The 19,916-nt window shown below is 42.3% G+C and overlaps 1 protein-coding gene across 2 annotated transcripts in view; it reads right to left on the bottom strand.

Annotated features, from left to right (window-relative positions):
* The window catches only part of MORC2 (MORC family CW-type zinc finger 2), a 67,032-nt gene extending 51,199 nt beyond the window's left edge, over nt 1–15,833 (bottom strand). For both annotated transcript variants that reach the window (XM_075276643.1, XM_075276644.1), the window contains exons 1-4: nt 15,539–15,833; nt 15,045–15,300; nt 1,929–1,982; nt 1,798–1,832 (exon numbers count right to left, since the gene is read on the bottom strand). In XM_075276643.1, the coding sequence (XP_075132744.1) occupies nt 1,798–1,832; nt 1,929–1,982; nt 15,045–15,112 (157 nt within the window). In that variant the 5' untranslated portion in view covers nt 15,113–15,300; nt 15,539–15,833. The remainder of the gene's footprint in view (nt 1–1,797; nt 1,833–1,928; nt 1,983–15,044; nt 15,301–15,538) is intronic.
* Between the last annotated feature and the right edge of the window lie 4,083 nt (nt 15,834–19,916).

Below are 19,916 nucleotides of genomic sequence, written 5' to 3'. Positions count from 1 at the left end.
GTCCTGTCCCACAGGACAGAAAAAAACACAAGGGAGGAGCATGTCTTCCGGCCTCTTATAGGGGTCAAAAGCTGTTAGGTAATTAAAAATTCCACCTGTCCTAACAGCTCATTAGGGGCAGGAATACCCCAGTTGTGCTGTTGTTGGGCGTAGGGGGAAAATAGGTTGGTGGAGGATCAGATGCTGAAATCCTTCCAACAGGTTCCCTTAAGAATGACTTTCACAAAAGTCAGCAGCACGAGACACATTTACATACTGCCCAGCAATTCCTTAACTAGCTGAATCACATGAAGGAGAGTGAGTACTTTCTATACATTTAAGAAAAGACTTTAGCATCTGCCTAGTGGAGAACAGTGGTGGAACTTCAGGGCTTTAAAGTAAGCAACGATTTTTAGGAGATGTAAAGCTACATATGCAATTGCCAATAGTAATTTTTTAGTTTTTACCCGGAATTTCACTTAATTGCTCAGAATAAAATATAACCACATACTTCCAGCTGCCTCCCTAGGACTAGAGAGCCCCTCCTAAGTATTCAGCCAACAGCTATATACTCTATTACTTGTATGACTCTTGGACAACAGGATATGGATTCTTAACCCATTTAACCTAATAGGGCATTTTTATTCAATATGTAACCATCTTGTTTTAAAACCCCTTTACATTCAATGAAAAGGCAATAATATTGATCCATAAATTTGGGATTACAATTAGGCCATGGCCCCATGTGGTGAAAATATTGCGGTTTGCTTGTAATAACTGCTGCATTATAAAGTACCTGCAAAATGGATGGAATTCTGACTAATCCCTTCCACACATTGCAGACAAATATCCGAATTGGACCTGTTTTGCGATTGCAATTGAAAACGCTGTAGACTTTCTGCGAAAACTGCCACGAAAAAAACACTGCAATTGAGCCATGGTCTTTACTGCAGTTTTTTGGCTGTGGCCCTCTATGTGGAGCCTCAACCCTAGTTAGTTTCTACCTAGCAAAGGTTAAACAGAGAGGATTTGTCACTTCACAATCGCAGGTGCTTTGATCTGTTTAGAAGGTATTTGAGTTAGAACTGCGCAATTAATCAAATTAATTCACCCGTAAGGAGTTTGACTATTCTGTTTTTAATCAACTGCTGAATTTCTGAACCTCTCACCTTCTAATGGGTCTTTCAGTATGGCACTTGCTCTCATGCAGAGCAAGTACCGTAACTGCCGGTTTTGCGCTGTACTACACAGCGGAGGTCCAGCATTAATGCCTGCAATCAGTGTTCTCAATGATTGCGGGCATTAAATGCGGATAAGGCTGTGGATACCGACGTGTGCTGCCTCCATCCCCCACAATGTCATCCACCCTCACCTTTTGCTGCCAGTGTAATACAGCAGAAGCTCATCAGGTATGGCACTTGCTCTGCTTGTGCACAAGTGCCATACTGAAAGACCTGTCAGAAGGGACGAAGCAGAACGGGCTAGTAAAAAACTGAATCATCAAGCTCAGTAAGGGCGAATTAATTAAATTATTTTTCCAGTTAACTTGAGGTATAAAATAGTGCAGGTAACCTTCATTTTTCACGGATTATCAACTCCATCCTCACCATACGACTAGCAATTGGACTCTCCAATTTATGCAGGCTCTTCTGGGTTACTTTCGGCTGCACAGAAGAGCTGGTATTGGAGAGTTCGAGAAGCAGTAACATAAAATAAACAAGATCCCAATCAGCATTAATAATTCACAAATAAGTCTGGGTTCATATCTTTGCTGGAGTATCCATTGGAGAGTTTGTTGTATGTTATATCTATACATACCTGTAAAAATATCAATTCTTGTAGCATCAGCATCTCTGTACAAATGACAAAGAATTAATATTGGATCTTGCTTCAAAAAAATAAATAAAAATTTAACAAATCAAAAACTTGTGAGTTTAAAAAATACAAACCTTGCATTATCAACTAATTCAGCCAGTGCTCCAAACAGGAACTCATGTGTAGTCCTATTTAAAAATAAAATACAAGCATGTAGAGAACAAATGACATGACAAAACACAATTTTTTGTTTGTTTTTAAGGGGCTATCCAGGGATAGAAAACCTTGTTTTTTTTCCAGAAATAGCTCCACTTCCTCTTTTCAGGCTGTGCCCATTGATCACATAAATGGGACTGTTTTTTGTTTTTCTTATAGTTTTTGGGGGGTTTTTTGAGGGGGGGGGGTCAAGATGAAAGCTACCCTGGATACTCCCAATTAATTTAATTAATTGAAATTGCTTACTTAAAAATTAATTGATTAATTAAAACCAGAGAGAAACACATTACTATTTTCTAATTTGTCTGTGCTTTCCGATTACACATTCGTACTTATTATCTACAAGATTATGGGGCAGTCAACAACATTCATAGCTACGATTTATAGCAGCCACATAAATAATAGACAGAATAATTTTGAGATGATGGCTGAGGTCTATCAAAGCTTTTTGTAGAGATTATGCGATTTATGAAGAGTTCATTATCCAATGAAGTAGAATAAGTAAACTGTGACCTTCATCACTCCAGCAAAAAAACCTGCAATCCAACATCTTATCAGCTTCTAATCAAACACTATAATGGCTTTTAGATTTCTGTTTGCTCTTCAATCAAATGCATGATCCCTCAGCTTGTGTGCAACTCAAGACTACTAGATCTACCTACTTGGTGTCCTTGCAATTATCCTTATTTCTATGTTCTCCTATAAATTTTAAGACAATGAATCAGACACAGATAGAAAGGGATAACTAAATAACTAAATTATGTAATAAATTGCTGGAAAAGAAAAAAAAAAAAAATGCGGAATCCGCCTCAAAATCCGCTGCCAAAAAAAATCCACTCGCTTTTTTTTCGCTAGCTAGTAGTGGAAAAAAGAAGAGATATGCCCCTTCTTCCCGCAGATTCCGTGGTTGACTCAGCCGCGGCGTCCGCAGCGCGAGACTTCCTCCAGATTAGGCCGATTCATTCAGAATGCAGGAGCACTGCATTGGCATACTGTGCAGCTAGCCGCAATGGAATGTTCACATGTGGAATTCATGTAACTCTGTGTGAACTAGCCCTACTTCGTTAACATTAATATCCTGTACTTAAAAAAAAAAAAAATTGGTGAAAAATAACAGGAACTAGGGAGGGAGCGGGAGGAGAGGGTAGGGAAGTAATAAACTCTGACGCAGCAGAGTCAAATCACAATCATGTACAAAACAGATGAATATCAACTTTAATGGGTAAGCAGAACCACATAGAAGGAAAAGGCACCAAGAAAAGTAACAACATTACAAGGACAAAGAAAGGAAGAAGGCTTGGAAATCGGAGGAATAGTAGAAATGGTTGCAAAGCAGTCACGTCTGTCGGTGCGCTGTCATCCTGTCGAAGCTCAGCCACCAAGCTGTCCATAGTCCGCAAGTTAAGAATCTCTTTCAGCCAGAATAGGAGCGTAGGGGGTGTCGGGGGACTTCCAGAGTCTAGGAATGACTGACCTCGCTGCGACCAGCATGAACCCCAAGAGTCTACGGCTTCCAGAACTCACGTGAGAATATGGACAGGAGTAAAGGGGCAGGGTCTTCCGCCAAGTCTACTCCTGTGACCTGCAGGATAACTTGTTAAACCCCAGACCAGAATGGGCGCAGGAGGGCACACCCCCACCAGATGTGAGCCATTGTGCCTCGCTCAGAGTAACACCTCCAACATCTGTCAGACGTGGAAGGGTAAATTTCGTAGAGGACAGCAGGTACTCTGTACCACCTGGAAAGTATCTTATAATTAGTCTCCTGCACATTACACAAGATGGATAACTTGTGGCACACGCAGAAGGCCACACACCCAGCAGGAATGAGACTCCCAACTCCCTCTCCCAACTATCCGTAAACGCTGGCAAAGTACCATCAGGATCCTCCATCAACATACAATACAGAAGGGAAACGATGTGGGTGGGAGAAGAGGAGGAAAGACAGAGGTGTTCAAGAGGGAGCAGAGGACTATGAAGGTCAGAGTTTCAGAGAGGAGTAGAAGTGGGAAAATTGAGAATATTGCCAGTGGAAGGCAACAGAGTCGGGGCGCAAAGTCTGGACCAATAATTCTGCACGGGGGAGAAGGGTGAAAGCCAACGTGACTTGCCAGAACCATAGGACCAGGTCACCAACAGAATGGGACAAGAAAGGGAAGCGGAGCGCTGCAGGAAAGTCTGGATTGCTTGAGATCAGAGTCATGGGACCATCGTTTCTGAAGAGCTTTCGCATTACACCATAGAGACAGCACACCCCCAGTGTCTGCTGAGCAACATAGGGGAGCAAGTTTTACTGTCAGACCAAAGCCTCTTATGAAGCCAAGGGTGAGCAGTGAGAGGTAGAGGGCTCAGCGACTTCTCAAGAGCAACTCAGAGTCGGAGCAAGCAGAATGGTGCCAGTCAAGGACTCGCAAAGCGACCGTGGCCAAAAAGTACTTCACACAATCCGGGACCCCAAGCGCCACCCCCCCCCCCCTCCCCGCTTGGGCCGGACTAGGGTACTCCTATCGATTCGTGGAGGCTTAGACGCCCAGATGAACTTATTAAAGGCCTGCTCCACCGCCGAAAATATGCGCGACAGCAGAAAACCAGGAACAGTCTGGAAGAGGTAAAACAATCAGGGGAGAACGTTCATTTTTAACAGCCTGCAGATTACATTAAGGGCAGTACACTTAAGTTAATCTCATAGTTGCTATAAAAGCCGTAGGCACTAATTTCCCGTAGAATGGAGGGGGGGGGGAGGTGAGCAGATGAGTAACAAAAAGGAGGATGTCAACTGCAAACGCTGAGACTTTCAGGTGTAAATCACGAACGTGCAGGCCTCTGATGTCATGGTTGTACCTGATGGCTACCAAGAGGTGTTCCATTACAAAGGGCATACAGCAACGGGGAAAGAGGACACCCCTGCCGGGTGCCATTGTGTATAGTAACGGGGGGAGGAAAGTGAGCAGTTTACGCGAACCCATGCCAGAGGAGAGTACTAAAGCACCCGAATGCGTGTAAGCATAGCTGATCCCAACCTCTAATTCCTGAGCAGAGAACGGCGCCTCAAGAAGAGCAATGTCCTCGGGTTGAAGGAAAGCGAGGGCCATGCTGGCAACACATTGGGACAGGGAGAGACAAGCGGCAGGCACCGTGTGGACAGATCCTGGCGGAGGCAAGTGGTAAAGTGAGCTATAATAGTACCGAAAGGCGGAGGCTATATTATCCCTAACATGGGAAACGATGCCCGAAGGCTTCTTAATAACATGAGAGGCTACCTGGCGCTCCCTTACCACCCGTGCCAAGAGACAACCCGCCTTGTTGTTCCACTCATAAAATGAACGCTGGCCCAACTGCCGGAGTTGCTGCCACCTGTGCTCAAGCAGAGGCTTGATCTCCTGATGCGTGGTCGTCAGCAAGGCCAAGGTAGCATGCTGGAGGGTTTTCTTATGCTGAGCCTTCATGGTCGCTAGGTCTCCCAGGGTGGAGCGGAACTTAAGAACTTCATCAGCACCCCGTGAAGCACACATTTTAGGGCTTCCCACTGTACTGGTGGGCCGGTGACATTGCAAGAGTGGTCCTGAAGAAAGTGAGAGGTGGTGAGTTTCAGATACTCTAGGCACTGAGCATCAACAGGAGCGACTCATTCAACTTACAAGTATTGGAGCGGGGGCAGGAGGATGGAGGGTGAAAAGCACAGAAGACAGGAGAGTGATCAGAGACAAACTCCAAGTCTATTCTGGCGACAATCAAAAGGAGAGAAGTGCATGAGAGAGGAATATATAATCAAACCTACTATAGGAGTTATGGGGGTGAGAGAAGAAAGTAGTCCCTGTCGGTTGGATGGAGGATCCGCTAGGCATCACATAGAAGGAAGCATAGAGTTCAAGAGCTTCCTAACTCTATTCAGAGCACCATAGGAAAACTGGGACCTGCCCACTGAGGTGTCAAGCAAAGGATTCAGAGGGAGGTTAAAGATGGCCTTTGGCGAAGGACTGGAGCACAGTCAAGTCAAACAGGAGGAACGGAACCAGGTCAGAGTTGGGTGCATATATGCTAGCTATCGTATAAATGGTGCCAGATAAATCACAGGCCAGGAACAAATACCTACCCTAACAGAGTCCAAAATCTTAATTGGAAGGTTCTTATTGAAAAAAGGGGTAACCCCTCTAACCTCTAAGGGCGGTCTCAGAGCTTGAATGGCCGTCCCTACCTCCTTCCCCGGATGCTCCTGCTTCCTCTCCTGCTGTGCCAGAGACCTCTGTCTCTATCAGATGGAACGGTCTGTGCTTTGTGCTAATGTTCAACACATGGGGGTACCGGGTAGATGCCTTTAAGTCTTCTACTGCTACTTTCTCTGATAGACTGTCCCAACAAGAAAATACCACAATACTAGTTCAAATATGTTGCTGATCACCTGGATAACAGATATAGGCACAACAACATCATGGTCAGGGGCCTCCCCAAATCGATTGAGCCTCAGCAGTGGGACTCCACCTTGTGGTCTATTTTTAATTCTCCAGGAGACTCTTCCTCCCCGGACTCTGTGCATTGAGTGAATTGCTCCATTGGTGCTTGTTCTTCTGACCCAGAACACCCCCAGAGATGTTATCTGTTAGATCCACTGCTATCATCTGAAGGAGGAGATTATGTGAAAAGGCCGAGAGGTGGACAAGGTGTTTTCCCAAGACTCTCTGTTGTCTCTCCTGCCAGACCTCTCCCGCATCAACCTTGCTAAAGAGGCAGGATTAGAATGCTCTATTCAATGTTCAAATTCAACACCATATCCCCTACTCGTGGGGCTTTCCCTTCTACCTTCAGGTGTGGCAGCAAGGAAGACTCATCACCCTGACCAAACCCCATGATGTGCCTTTTTCTGTGGCTGGATCTGCTCTGATGGATGCTCTAGATCTCCCTTCTGTGGATATTTTGATCTGGTCAGTCTTGCCTGGGATGCCCACGTCCTCCATGCCTTTGAGGACATAGTGCAGACTGTGCCATCGCAAGAGAGATTGTAGCCCTGCTGCAGAGGGACAATACTGGAATCTGTGTGACCTACCGACCCGATGGAGGCGTCTTTGTGATAAATTGGGGCTTTGGGTTTCTTTGTCCTGCTTTGTTGTTCCATGCTCTTTTACCCCTAGGTCTCCTATCCCTTCTAGGATCAATCTCATTGCATGGCCGTTTTTTTCTGATTTCTGTTCCTGCTTGCTGCTTTTAATTATTATTTCTTACTTGTTGCAGTGGCTTGGGGGCTCTGGGGGTGAGGGGCTTCCTGCCTTTTGTGGTTTCTACATTTCCCTTCTTTCACCCCTGTTCGCCTCTTTCTTACATCTTTCTCCTAGTTCTTCCTCCACTTCCTCTTTTCTTTCCTTACTTTTTTCTTCCTTGCTCGTGTTCTTTGGTTTCCCCTAGTCTGAGTCCTTGACTTCTTCCCCCCTGTCTTCCCTTTGTTTGTCCGTATTTCTCCTCCCCCTTCAGATATGGCCTTTGTGAATTTCTGTTCTAACGTTAAGGTTTTCAACATCCCTCAGAAGTGAAACCAGATTTTATACCACAGAAACACCTTGAAACTGCCAAAAGTTCCGAAAAACAAGGCCAGGAATCATGCTCCTCACAAACACACTGGATACACCGTTCGTTGGAGTAAAAACGAGCTTTATAAAAGATAACGTGTGAATTGCTTACTAACAGAATACCCCTTCATCAGATCTATACAAACAAATAACAGACATGTAACTGTATCCATTTTAAAGAGAAAATTTTCGCCAGAATAAAACATGCTTAAAAACTTATAAGTATTATCTCGGAACTTTACCAGATTTTATACCAGCTTCACAAATCTTGCTCTAATGTCTTGATTTTACAGGAGACTCACTTCAGAGATGTACGCGTCCCTGAGATACTTAATCGGCACTTCCCGATCTGGTTCCACAGCGTCAACCCAATGGTGAAATCCAAGGGAGTATCTATTGTTCTGCATAGGTCTCTCCAATACAAGCTACTGGACACGATGACTGACCACGAGGGCAGGTACATTTTGTGGCTAGCGTAGCAAGTTGCTACCTCCCCAATCAGCAGCAGTTAGTTTAATGTAGGTCTTTACTTCAGAAAATGGGGGAAATTAGTGTGGGTGTAGAGATCCTAGGAGGTGACTAACTTTGTATTGGACCCAACTATTGACTTTGCTTCCCCATGTTTAATCTTCTCCCTCCCAACTTAAGGACGCCCTTACACCATCTTTTTTCGTGTAGATATAGGTTGCATTCTACACCCTCAGAAACGTGACTATACCTATCATTCCCCAGTACTCGGATTATATGGACACCACGACTATTTTTTGATGAGCCATCATACGCTCTCCTGGTCCCCAGAGGCCTGGATGGGTTCCACCCTTTGGTTCTTTCATGCCCCAGTCTTTTTGTACCTAGCGATCCCTGCTCTCCTTGAGCCCATACATGCTGTGCCTAAACAACAGTCCTCTAAAAGAAGGCTGCATGTAGGGACAAGATTAATTCCACGATTCGTAAGTTTCAGTTGAATCATGCTCACAACTAAACAACTCTTTCAGTGCAGTCGGAAGACCTAAAGTGTGTACTCCGAGGCGTATTTATTAAACATGGCTTGAGATTGAAGTAAGATTATCCATTCTTTGGAGGTAGCTCATAAGTGGAACCTGGACCGTGCGACTTACACTAAGCATCTTAATACATGGGAGGAACTGCGCCCTTATCTAAACAAAAGGTATGTCTATTCCAAGTTTAAGATCTGTAAGAATTACTATGAATTTGCTGACAAATGTCACTTCTTGGCTCGCTGTTTACACCCTTGCTCGAATCTTTCATAAACCCCTCACGTTCGTAAAAATAGCTGTGACATCCATAAACATGTTGACAACTGAGACATTTTGAGATTTCTATCGTGATCTGTATAACATACAGTGTCAATACACAGATATGGACCCTGGACAAACCAGAAGACTATGTTCAGGAAACAGCCCTCACCATTCTCTTGGACAAGGCCTCCCTGGATGAACCATTCTCTGTGGAGGATTGATCAAAGTCATCCAAAAGATCCCCTTCAGGCAAATCCCCAGGACCCGACAGTTTTACTCCACAGTTTTGTAAATGCTTACAGGACCTCTTAATACCATTGCTCCAGCACGTATTTAACAGTCTTGAAAGCGATACCCCGTTTGCCTGTCAGTCTCTCCGCTCTGATCACCGTTATCTCTAAATCTATCTCAATATCAATGTTAAACTCTATTCCAGGATGCAAACTAATTGTCTCTCCCAACTAATTCCAGGATTGGTTCACACTGACCAAGTTGGATTCATCTCAGAGATACAACTATTTTAGAAGTCTGTATTTGATCTGCACATCAAAGTCATCAGTTGTGCCCTTGCAACTTCCTTCCAATTAGCCTTTCTTTCCTTACTCACTGATAAATTCTCTAAGGTGAAGGACAACCACTTGCGACATATCCTCGCGGCAGCCAGAGCAGTCATTCCCGACAATGGTGCAGTCCTGTCTCTCCCTCTTTGCAGGAATGGCTCCAGGAGTTCATCCACATACAGCACCACTGGTCGCTGCAGACTCTGCCAACACCTTCAAGTTCTAGCCTTTCTGGCAACTGTGGGTGGCGTTCCAGGAATCAGCCAACCTTATTAATTCATTTTCCGGAGCTTGCATTTTCTGCTCCAGGTGTAATGCTGACTCTGCATTTTTGCCTGATGTCTCTCTCTCTCCCTTTGTTGTCCCTCACCTTGGTGTATTTTTGTTTTATTCCCGTTCTTGCTTGCAATTTCCCTCACAGGACTGGCACTTCCGTGTGGCTTTATAGGTTTGTTTTTGGGTCTTCCCCAACTGGCTTATTTAGTTAATATTGTATATTGCTTGGACCATGGTTTCAAGTTTGTTGGTGGTTGTACTTCTCTGGACTATCATGTTCTTTTGGCCTTAGGCCCGCTGTTTTTCTATATGTTATGTTATACTGAATTTTCTGGTAATATTTTTGAAAATCTTAACAGTTGATTACACACAAAAAAAAAAAAGCCCTGTTTGTAAGAGGATATAGGGTTTACGGAAATGGCATATAGAGAAGGAACTGATAACATTTAATTACTGACTATTAGGCTGGTCTTACACGACCGTAGTGGTTTTTGCGGTCCGCAATTTGCGGATCCGCAACACAAATTTCACTTTAAAAATTAATTCCGCAGACTTCCGCAAAGTGCATCCGCAACGTTCCGTGTGTATCAGTATTATGCGGATCCGCAAAAAACAAAACACACCACAAAACACACGTTGATATCCGCAATTGCGGATATAAACTGATGTATGTTCAGTGTATATATGCAAAAATGCATGCACCCATAGACTTCTATTGGACCTTCTGTGCCGTAAAAGCACGGCCATTACGGACATGCGGTATACTGTCCGGACCACGGTTGCGGCACGCCACACCACTGACAAAATCTACGATCGTGTAAGAGGCCTCATAGAAAATTATGGGACCGTAAATGGTCCGCAATTTTGAACCCGCAATTGCGGACCATTTGCGGTGCAAAACTACGGTCGTGTAAGACCAGCCTTAAACTGAGCCCAAAGGGCATGTTTAAGCTGTGTGCGTGCGGGGGAGGGTGTTAAAAGGATTGCAGTCAGGTGGTAATTCATTTATTGCCTCATTCTGTACAGTGGTAGAGCATCATCTTACTAGATATAAGAGTCTGAAGAGTTATAGTAGGAAATGTTCACACAACCATCATAAATGTTTGTAGCGGTCATAAGATGTGAGCATTGAACATTAAAAACAACACATACAGATAGATCCACCTCCATCTGATATTTGTTCTTTTCCACTTAAAAAAAACAAACAACAAAAACACACATGATGGAAGTTTTAATCCGTCGCGTTTATCCACTTTTGTAATGGAAGAAAAAAAAAATGCTGCATGCATATACTTTTCTTCAATCAGAAAAGGAACAAAGATGATGGAGGAAAACTTCAATATTTTTATTTTTTTTACTATAAAGTGAATGCAGATGGACATTACTCCATTTGCATCAGTCACCGATTGCCATTAATGTCCATTGTGCTCATCATATGATAGATGAAAGCAACGGCCATCAAAAGAGTTATCTAGTCTAGTTTTTAATATTTATGGCCTATCAGGACAGGAGGTAAACATTTTCAGGAGACGCACTCTCAGATGTGTGAGGTCCCAGGACATCACAGTTCTAATATTGAAGGATAGGCCATCACTATTAAAAACTTGATAACCCCAGTAATAATTGTAGTGTGAAGTTACCCTTAAGGGGGATGTCCAGGCAAAAATGAAAAAAACGTTCTAAAGTTTAAATAATCTGGGGGCAGTAGGGGAAAAAAAAAAAAGCATACTCACCTACAGTGTTGGCAAAAAGTATTGGCACCCCTGCAATTCTGTCAGATAATACTCATTTTCTTCCAAAAAAAAAATGACTGCAAGCACAAACTCTTTGGTATTAATATCTTCATTTATTTTGCTTGCAATGAAAAAACACAAAAGAGAATGAAAAAAAAAAAAAGTCAAATCATTGATCATTTTACACAAAACTCCAAAAATGGGCCGGACAAAAGTATTGGCACTCTCAGCCTAATACTTGGTAGCACAACCTTTAGACAAAATAACTGCAAACAACCGCTTCTAGTAACCATCAATGTGTTTCTTACAATACTCTGCTGGAATTTTAGACCATTCTTCTTTGGCAAACTGCTCCAGGTCCCTGAGATTTGAAGGGTGCCTTCTCCAAACTGCCATTTTGAGATCTCTCCACAGGTGTTCCATGGGATTCAGGTCTGGACTCACTGCTGGCCACTTTAGAAGTCTCCAGTGTTTTCTCTCAAACCATTTTCTGGTGCTGACCTGAAGTGTGTTTTGGGTCATTGTCCTGCTGGAAGACCCATAACCTCTGAGGGAGACCCAGCTTTCTCGCACTGGGCCCTATATTATGCTGCAAAATTTGTTGGTAGTCTTCAGACTTCATAATGCCATGCACACGGTCAAGCAGTCCAGTGCCAGAGGCAGCAAAGCAACCCCAAAACATCAGGGAACCTCCGCCATGTTTGACTGTAGGGACCGTGGTCTTTTCTTTGAAGGCTTCTTTTTTTCTCCTGTAAACTCAATGTTGATGCCTTTTCCCAAAAAGCTCTACTTTTGTCTCATCTGACCAGAGAACATTCTTCCAAAATGTTTTTGGCTTTCTTAGGTAAGTTTTGGCAAACTCCAGCTTGGCTTTTTTATGTCTCTGGGTAAGAAGTGGGGTCTTCCTGGGTATCCTACCATACAGTCCCTTTTCATTCAGACGCCGACGGATAGTACGGGTTGACACTGTTGTACCCTCAGACTGCAGGGCAGCTTGAACTTGTTTGGAGGTTAGTCGAGGTTCTTTATCCACCATCCGCACAATCTTGCGTTGAAATCTCTCATCAACTTTTCTTTTCCGTCCACATCTAGGGAGGTTAGCCACAGTGCCATGGGCTTTAAGCTTCTTGATGACACTGCGCACGGTAGACACAGGAACATTCAGGTCTTTGGAGATGGACTTGTAGCCTTGAGATTGCTCATGCTTCCTCACAATTTTGCTTCTCAAGTCCTCAGACAGTTCTTTGGTCTACTTTCTTTGCTCCATGCTCAATGTGGTACACACAAGGGCACAGGACAGAGGTTGAGTCAACTTTAATCCATTTCAACTGGCTGCAAGTGTGATTTAGTTATTGCCACCACCTGTTAGGTGCCTCAGGTAAGTAACAGGTGCTGTTAATTACACAAATTAGAGAAGCATCACATGATTTTTCAAACAGTGCCAATACTTTTGTCCACCCCCTTTTTTATGTTTGCTGTGGAATTATATCCAATTTGGCTTTTTGACAATTCTTTTTGTGATTTTCCATTGAAGACAAATTAAATGAAGATAATAATACCAAAGAATTTGTGATTGCAATCATTTTCTGGAAGAAAATGAGTATTATCTGACAGAATTGCAGGGGTGCCAATACTATATTCCTGTTGCTCCAGTGCCCTCCCATGCCAATCAGCGAAGGGTCTGAATGCCACTACCTGCGACATCACGGGTCCTCTCCCTGAGGCCTGCTGAGGCCAATCATCGGCTACAGCCCAAGGCCAGAAGTGACCAGGGAAAGCAAACGAACCAGAAGCCGTGGGATGACAACGAAGCAATTGGGACAAGCGAGCATGTTTTGTTTGTTTTTTTACACTGCCCCCCAGCAGATTTAAACTTTTAAAGTTTAGCCTGGACAACCCCTTAAAGTTGTATTCTTGTTTCATATGGTTTTATCATAATTTTTGTAATCACAGCACAACTCAACATTCTTTAAAAAGAAAAAAGACAATGCAGTTTTCCAAGTTACTGAAATCTCAGCAAAAAAAAAATGAAATTCTGATCTTGTGGCATCTTCCCACCTCTTCCTTATGCCAATATTTTATATCTGTGAGAAGCTTAGATGCAGTATAACTAAGGGCACCGGAAAACTGATAACTGTGTATTGAGCAGTAATTAAAATAATTTGTCACCAGAAACTTAATGATCCATAATACAAACTTTCTCTGGACTTCTAAAAGGCTATCTGCATCAGTTTACTTATTTCTATTGCAGAATTGTACTGTTTATGCCCCTACATTAGACGTGCTGAGATTAACAGGACTCTTAATTAAGTAGGGGCAAGTAGACCCAAAAACTTCTCTAAAGTGTTTGAAATGCATTATGGATATGCCAACAGAACTCACCAAACTTCAGGGAACCAACTGTCTGATTTATATAGGGGTGTTCAGGATTGCTGATATGTGATTAACCAAAAACAAAATCCAGTGGCATGGTGGGGTATATAAATAGAAGGTGTGAAATGTAAAAAGGGGAGTGTCCAAACCGTTCATTAAACATAATTGAGGCAAAATGTTCAATTAATCGTGATTTTGATTTATGTCATAATCGTCCAGCCCTAATTGATATCACTTTGATACAACACATAATAGCCTATCTCTGCACATTGGAATTCTAACGTTAACAAGTTGCATAATGGATACTATTGGGGCTTATTTCCACAAAATTTTCTTTTTCTAAACATTTACATGTCTAATTTCATTTTTGAAAAGTGGGCATGGTTAGTGTTTGTGAAGCAGATGTACGCCAGATTTATACAGCATGACTTCTTAATAAATTGCAAAAGTGTCACAATATCACTTCAGTAGGTGGGTTATGTCAAGTAGAATAACATCTCAGGGCAAAAGTGTTAAAATTTAGAGATGCGACAAATTTATCAAACATTGTGCAATGTTTGATAAACTTAATACAAATTACAGCAGACTTCAGCAAAACTGTCAAAATTTACCCTAATGATAAACCTCCCCTACAAAGAAACAGATTTTTTTAATGTGATTGAAATAAAGTAGAGCTAAGGCCACAAACCTGTGATCACAGTACGTTTTCAACCACTATAATGTAAAGTTGGTTATGCACATAAGATACATCAAGCTATATTCGCATTTGCAAAGGCATCTCCATTAGAGATTGAGTCACAATGTACACCGGCAATTGGAAGTCAAAGAAGTTCGGCATACACGGCTTTCTCGTCTGCTGTCTTCAGTTTTAAAAAAAATGGCCCTTGTTATAGTTAATGGGGGTCTCATGTGTAACTTCTATTTTAGTGGTCCACCTATCCCTTGTTGTGGTTGTTCAACAGGCCAGACCAACGGATAGCCAGCACTAATGTGAACATGGCATCATCTGTATTTTATGAAACAGAAGAATAGAAAGCCAATTAAATCTCCAATTGTGCAATTGAAATCCAACTACCATATCCTTATCTTCTCTGAAATCTGCGGTAATAGAGTACACTGGTTTGTTAGCAGGTTCAGCAGAAATGCATCAATTGCATATGGCCAGCTTTAGGAATTAATACAACATTGCGACATCACATGTAAAGACGCAAACATGACTAACCAAATAATTTTCCTATATGAAAACAGACATTTCTTAACATAAGGAATACTCACGAGTTAGTGTGGAGATATTCGAAGGTCAACTGGGCACGGTTCAAACTACTATAGTTTGTGAAGGCCATAATGTCAGGTATTCCTGACAAACGCGCCCAAATATAAAATTCCACCAATTACTGAGCTCTCAAATCACATATAGTGGATCTCACTCAATCTTTTCGTAAGAGTCAACAATTATTACTTCAGCATCACTCCGTGATTTAGACCCATTATATAATGGAAGTCTAACAACCCTGGTAAACTTCTGTGTTATCTAGAAGTAAAAAATAAAAAAAAAATTACTAATATTCTATCATGAACATTTTCTTGAAAGTCTTTACAATAACAATTATGTTGATTTGGTACAAAACATGAAATATTAACGGTCCTTAGTCCATGTTCACATTTCTAGATCAGCCATTACACCAGTGATATTTCCATTCAACACTAACTGCTCAGTTGTGGAGAATTAATGGACGCTAACCGGGTGTATCTGGGGAAAAACCACCCACCTTACACCAAATCACGTTGCCTCAGGTAAATCCTAAAATCCGAGTCCACCTAAAGACCACGCTACGCGCCTCTCCTCACACTCCTCTACTCTGCATCATTAACATTCTCCCTCACAGCTCGATTTCCGGCACGATTTCCCGCCTCTTCCGCAGTGCGCAAAACTTGCCTGTTACCGCCCAAATGCTCGTGAACGCGCGTCCTTTACAAGCAGTGAGGCTGCTGTACTGGGCTGACGTGAACGCAGACTGGGAAGACAAAAGCCTACAGAGGGGACAAGGAGTATCGGTAATGCTGTTTCGCGTTGGACAACCGTTCACCTTCTAGAAAGGCTTCGCCGTGTCCAGTCAACGTTTCTTTACATAACGTAAAGAAAAGCGGACGACCGAGCCAGCAGCTGCGTCACCGAGACTAGGCCACGCCCAGTGGTACACGTGACACACTGAAGACCCCGGAGTAGAGTGGGAAGAAAGGAGCGCGCACTCTGCGGGGAGGTTGGAAGCGCGTCCATGAAACGGCTCCAGTCAGACGAGCTTGCGGGATGAACGAGGCGCTGGATGACTGCGAACTATGTGATGTCAGGACCGAGATCAGTTTTATTCACGTTTGCCGTCATGTTACCTGTGTAGCTGGCGTCTGTGTATACTATGTAGGTGCGCGATTCGTGAAGTGATTTAACTGTCGGCGGGTGTGAGTTCTTTTGCTATACAGCTACGTGTGGCGCATCACCTTCATCTTGTGAAGGGTGTTTGAAGGACGTTGTGCTTGTGTAGGGAAAATGGCCGCCGTTGTTAATATGGAGGGAGGAGTTTTCATGTGTGGAGCTAGGCAGGAGGCGTCTCTAACGTGAAAGGCAGTTCCTTGAGGTTTTTCACGGCTCTGAAACGGTGGAGCTTTTGTGTGGTGTCGGCATAGTGAGTATGGGTTTAATTGTTCATATAGAGTCAGACTTATGTACTAGGTATTGTTTGGAAGAAGTGCACTGAGGTACAGGCTTTACTCAGCAAGGCTGTTATATATCTCTGCTATTAGAGGCGTGGGTTCTATACATCCTGTGGACAAGAGTGGAAACCACCATTTTGTGAAACACGGCATTTTTTATCTACTATGTGCTCCAGCAAAGGGGAAAGAAGACATTCTGCAGTCTGAGGTGCCACCAGATCATGAAATGGGCCTGGCTATGGCAGAAACTGAACATGGTGTCTGTCCTGGTTTAGAAAATGAAGTGTTTGTGACCAAAAAGTTGCAAAAACTTTTTAGGTCTAAAGAATTTGAGTATTCTAAATGGAGGAGTGACTATGAAGACACAAATTGAAGACTTACCCGAATATGATGCTGTTGGTGCTAAACTTGTTTGGTTGCAAATTGGCAATGAAGTCTAAATAAAAATCGACTCAATCTGAAGTGGCAGTGCACAGAATCATCTTTATCGGCAACGCTTTCTACAAACAATTGCATCAGCAGCATGGCAGACTAAACTGACTAATGAGAGAGTCATTATTAGTAAGATCCTTGAACAAAGTAGTAAAAGAATGCATATATTTAGCAGATTATGCCATATATGTGCAGTTTCAGACGAACAGGACTAGAATTTTCCAACCTGACCAATTATATTGATAACAGCCAGAAGTCTGCTGTCAGCCATTGTGAACGATCAGTTGGTCTAATTTTTGAATGGCTATTCTGTAGAAATCGGCCATTTTTTGCCAACATCTCTTGTGCTTTGCTCACATTAAAGGGGTTGTCCCATGACAAGGATATACTGCTTGTTAATGTGGATTTAAGACTTTTCCTAAATACACTGCTTCAGCAAAACTGCTTTGTTTGTCCACTATCTTACTTTATTCAATTCATTGTTGACACAGCCCTTGATTTATCTGCTCAAAAGTCAAGTGATGTATCTGCTGCTCTCGGGGGGAGGGAGGAGGGGCTAAGTGCACGGGAGCTAGCTATTCCTGTGTCTAAACCATGTGACCTAGCTTCCTGCTCTCAGATAGGGGAGAGGAGCTGCTTTCATTTCTGAACGTCTTCTGTTCTCCCAGTTATCAGGATAGCTAATTCAATTGTGTTCATTATGGCAGAGACAGGCAGTCTCTGTGTGTAACACAGAATGGAGTTGCTCCTCCCTGTACTTCATAGTCCAATATTGTGCATATAGTGTTTAAGGACCTTTGATGACATCACAGGCCCTTCAGCTGCCCCATAGGATCACGCTATGCGGTGGGTGGGGCTATATGCTAATTTGGGGGCGGAGCTAAACAGCAGGTTGCATGTGAGACCCCGCCCACAAAATGATGCAAGAAACCAGGAAGGAAGAAGATTTTACAGCAGTGAAGACCGGTGAGTATGCGACGTGGGAATACCCCTTTAAGGCAAAAGCTACTTTAAAGACCTCTTAAAACAGTCTTGCAGAGGACTGAACTTTTTAAAACTTTTTTTACTGCGAGCGTTCTGTCTGCAACTTAAATTTTTTGCAGACAACATATTACTAGGAGATCACTGAATGAATACAGTGTTGGCCAAAATTATTGGCACCCCTGCAATTCTGTCAGATAATACTCATTTTCTTCCAGAAGATGATTGCAATCACAAACTCTTTGGTATTAATATCTTCATTTATTTTGCTTGCAATGAAAAAACACAAAAGAGAATGGAAAACAAAAGTCAAATTATTGATCATTTTACACAAAACTCCAGAAGTGGGCCGGACAAAAGTATTGGGTATCCTACCATACAGTCCCTTTTCATTCAGATGCCAACGGATAGCACGGGTTGACACTTTTGTACCCTTGGACTGCAGGGCAGCTTGAACTTTTTTGGATGTTAGTCGAGGTTCTTTCTCCACCATCCGCACAATATTGCTTTGAAATCTCTCGGCATTTTTTTTTTCCGTCCACATCTAGGGAGGTTAGCCACAGTGCCATGGGCTTTAAACTTCTTGATGACACTGGGCACGGTAGACACAGGAACATTCAGGTCAGCACTAGAAAATGGTTTGAGAGAAAGCACGGGAGACGTCTAAAGGGGCCAGCAATGAGTCCAGACCTGAATCCCATAGAACACCTGTGGAGAGATCTCTTGATGGCAGTTTGGAGAAGGCACCCTTCAAATCTCTGGGACCTGGAGCAGTTTGTAAGAAACGCATTGATGGTTACCGGAAGCGGTTGTTCGCAGTTATTTTGTCTAAAGGTTGTGCTACCAAGTATTAGGCTGAGGGTGCCAGTACTTTTGTCCGTCCCATTTTTGGAGTTTTGTGTAAAATGATCAATGATTTGACTTTGTTTTTTTCATTCTCTTTTGTGTTTTTTTCATTCCAAGCAAAATAAATGAAGATATTAATACCGAAGAGTTTGTGCTTGCAATCATTTTTTGGAAGAAAATGAGTATTATCTGACAGAATTGCAGGTGTTCCAATACTTTTGGCCAACACTCTATTCTACAGCAGAAGCCAAAGAAATGAAAAGCAGGAAATGGAGCTTAACCAAAATAAAGTGAAGATGCTTAAGAAGTAAGGCCTGTAATCTGTAACTTTATGTACTAGATCCCTGTAGTGCAGATATTTTTATGCTTAAGCCAAGATGCATGCATTGAATGAGAACTTGCGCGGTACTTCCCTATGTGGATATTATATAATGAGTACATAGGATCAATGGCAATGCAGGAGGTATACCATATTTTATATATTTCTGACACTGGAGTGTTTACAAACCTAAAAATCAATGTTTATGAAATGTAAATTCTTAATGCTTTTCAAAACTGTTAGTTCACTGCACAGATTTGTATGTTCTAAGAAAACCTGACCAATAAATATATTGTGCACAAGCTCTTTCTAAACATTTCAGATAGCAGTTTTACTTACATTTAACTCTATCTATGTAGCTAATGTTTCCCATGCTACTAAAGCATTGCTATCTGTCCACCCCCAAATGTAAAGCACCATGGAATTAATGGTGCTATATAAATAAACAATCATTATAATTTAATACACAGGATAAATTGGTGTGTGTACATGGCTAGTTGACCTTATAGATAACTGCCTGTAAACTAATTGTTTGTTCTATAAACATTATCAGCTAGTTGCAATGATTCATTCAAAAAAACAGGAGACGTCTATCTAATTTGCAATATACATATATTTATGTAATGAACAACACTACGACTGACTACCACTGCTGAAAAAAACATCACTTCAACTGTTCTCACTTATAGTATGAATGCACTCATATTTATAAGTCAAATGTAGTGATTTCATCTCATAAACATTATTGTGTAGAAAGTATAGCAAATGTCAGCTTACACAAAGGAAAATAAATTTCGATAGCTTTGTGGTAAATTCACAGTTGCAGATTTTTCATGTAGCATAGAAATCCTGCGGTCAAA

The sequence above is a fragment of the Leptodactylus fuscus genome, chromosome 1 (assembly GCF_031893055.1).
Source record: "Leptodactylus fuscus isolate aLepFus1 chromosome 1, aLepFus1.hap2, whole genome shotgun sequence".
NCBI classification, from domain to species: domain Eukaryota; kingdom Metazoa; phylum Chordata; class Amphibia; order Anura; family Leptodactylidae; genus Leptodactylus; species Leptodactylus fuscus.
Note: the sequence above shows the minus strand (reverse complement) of the source record. Positions and strands in the feature narration are given on the sequence as shown.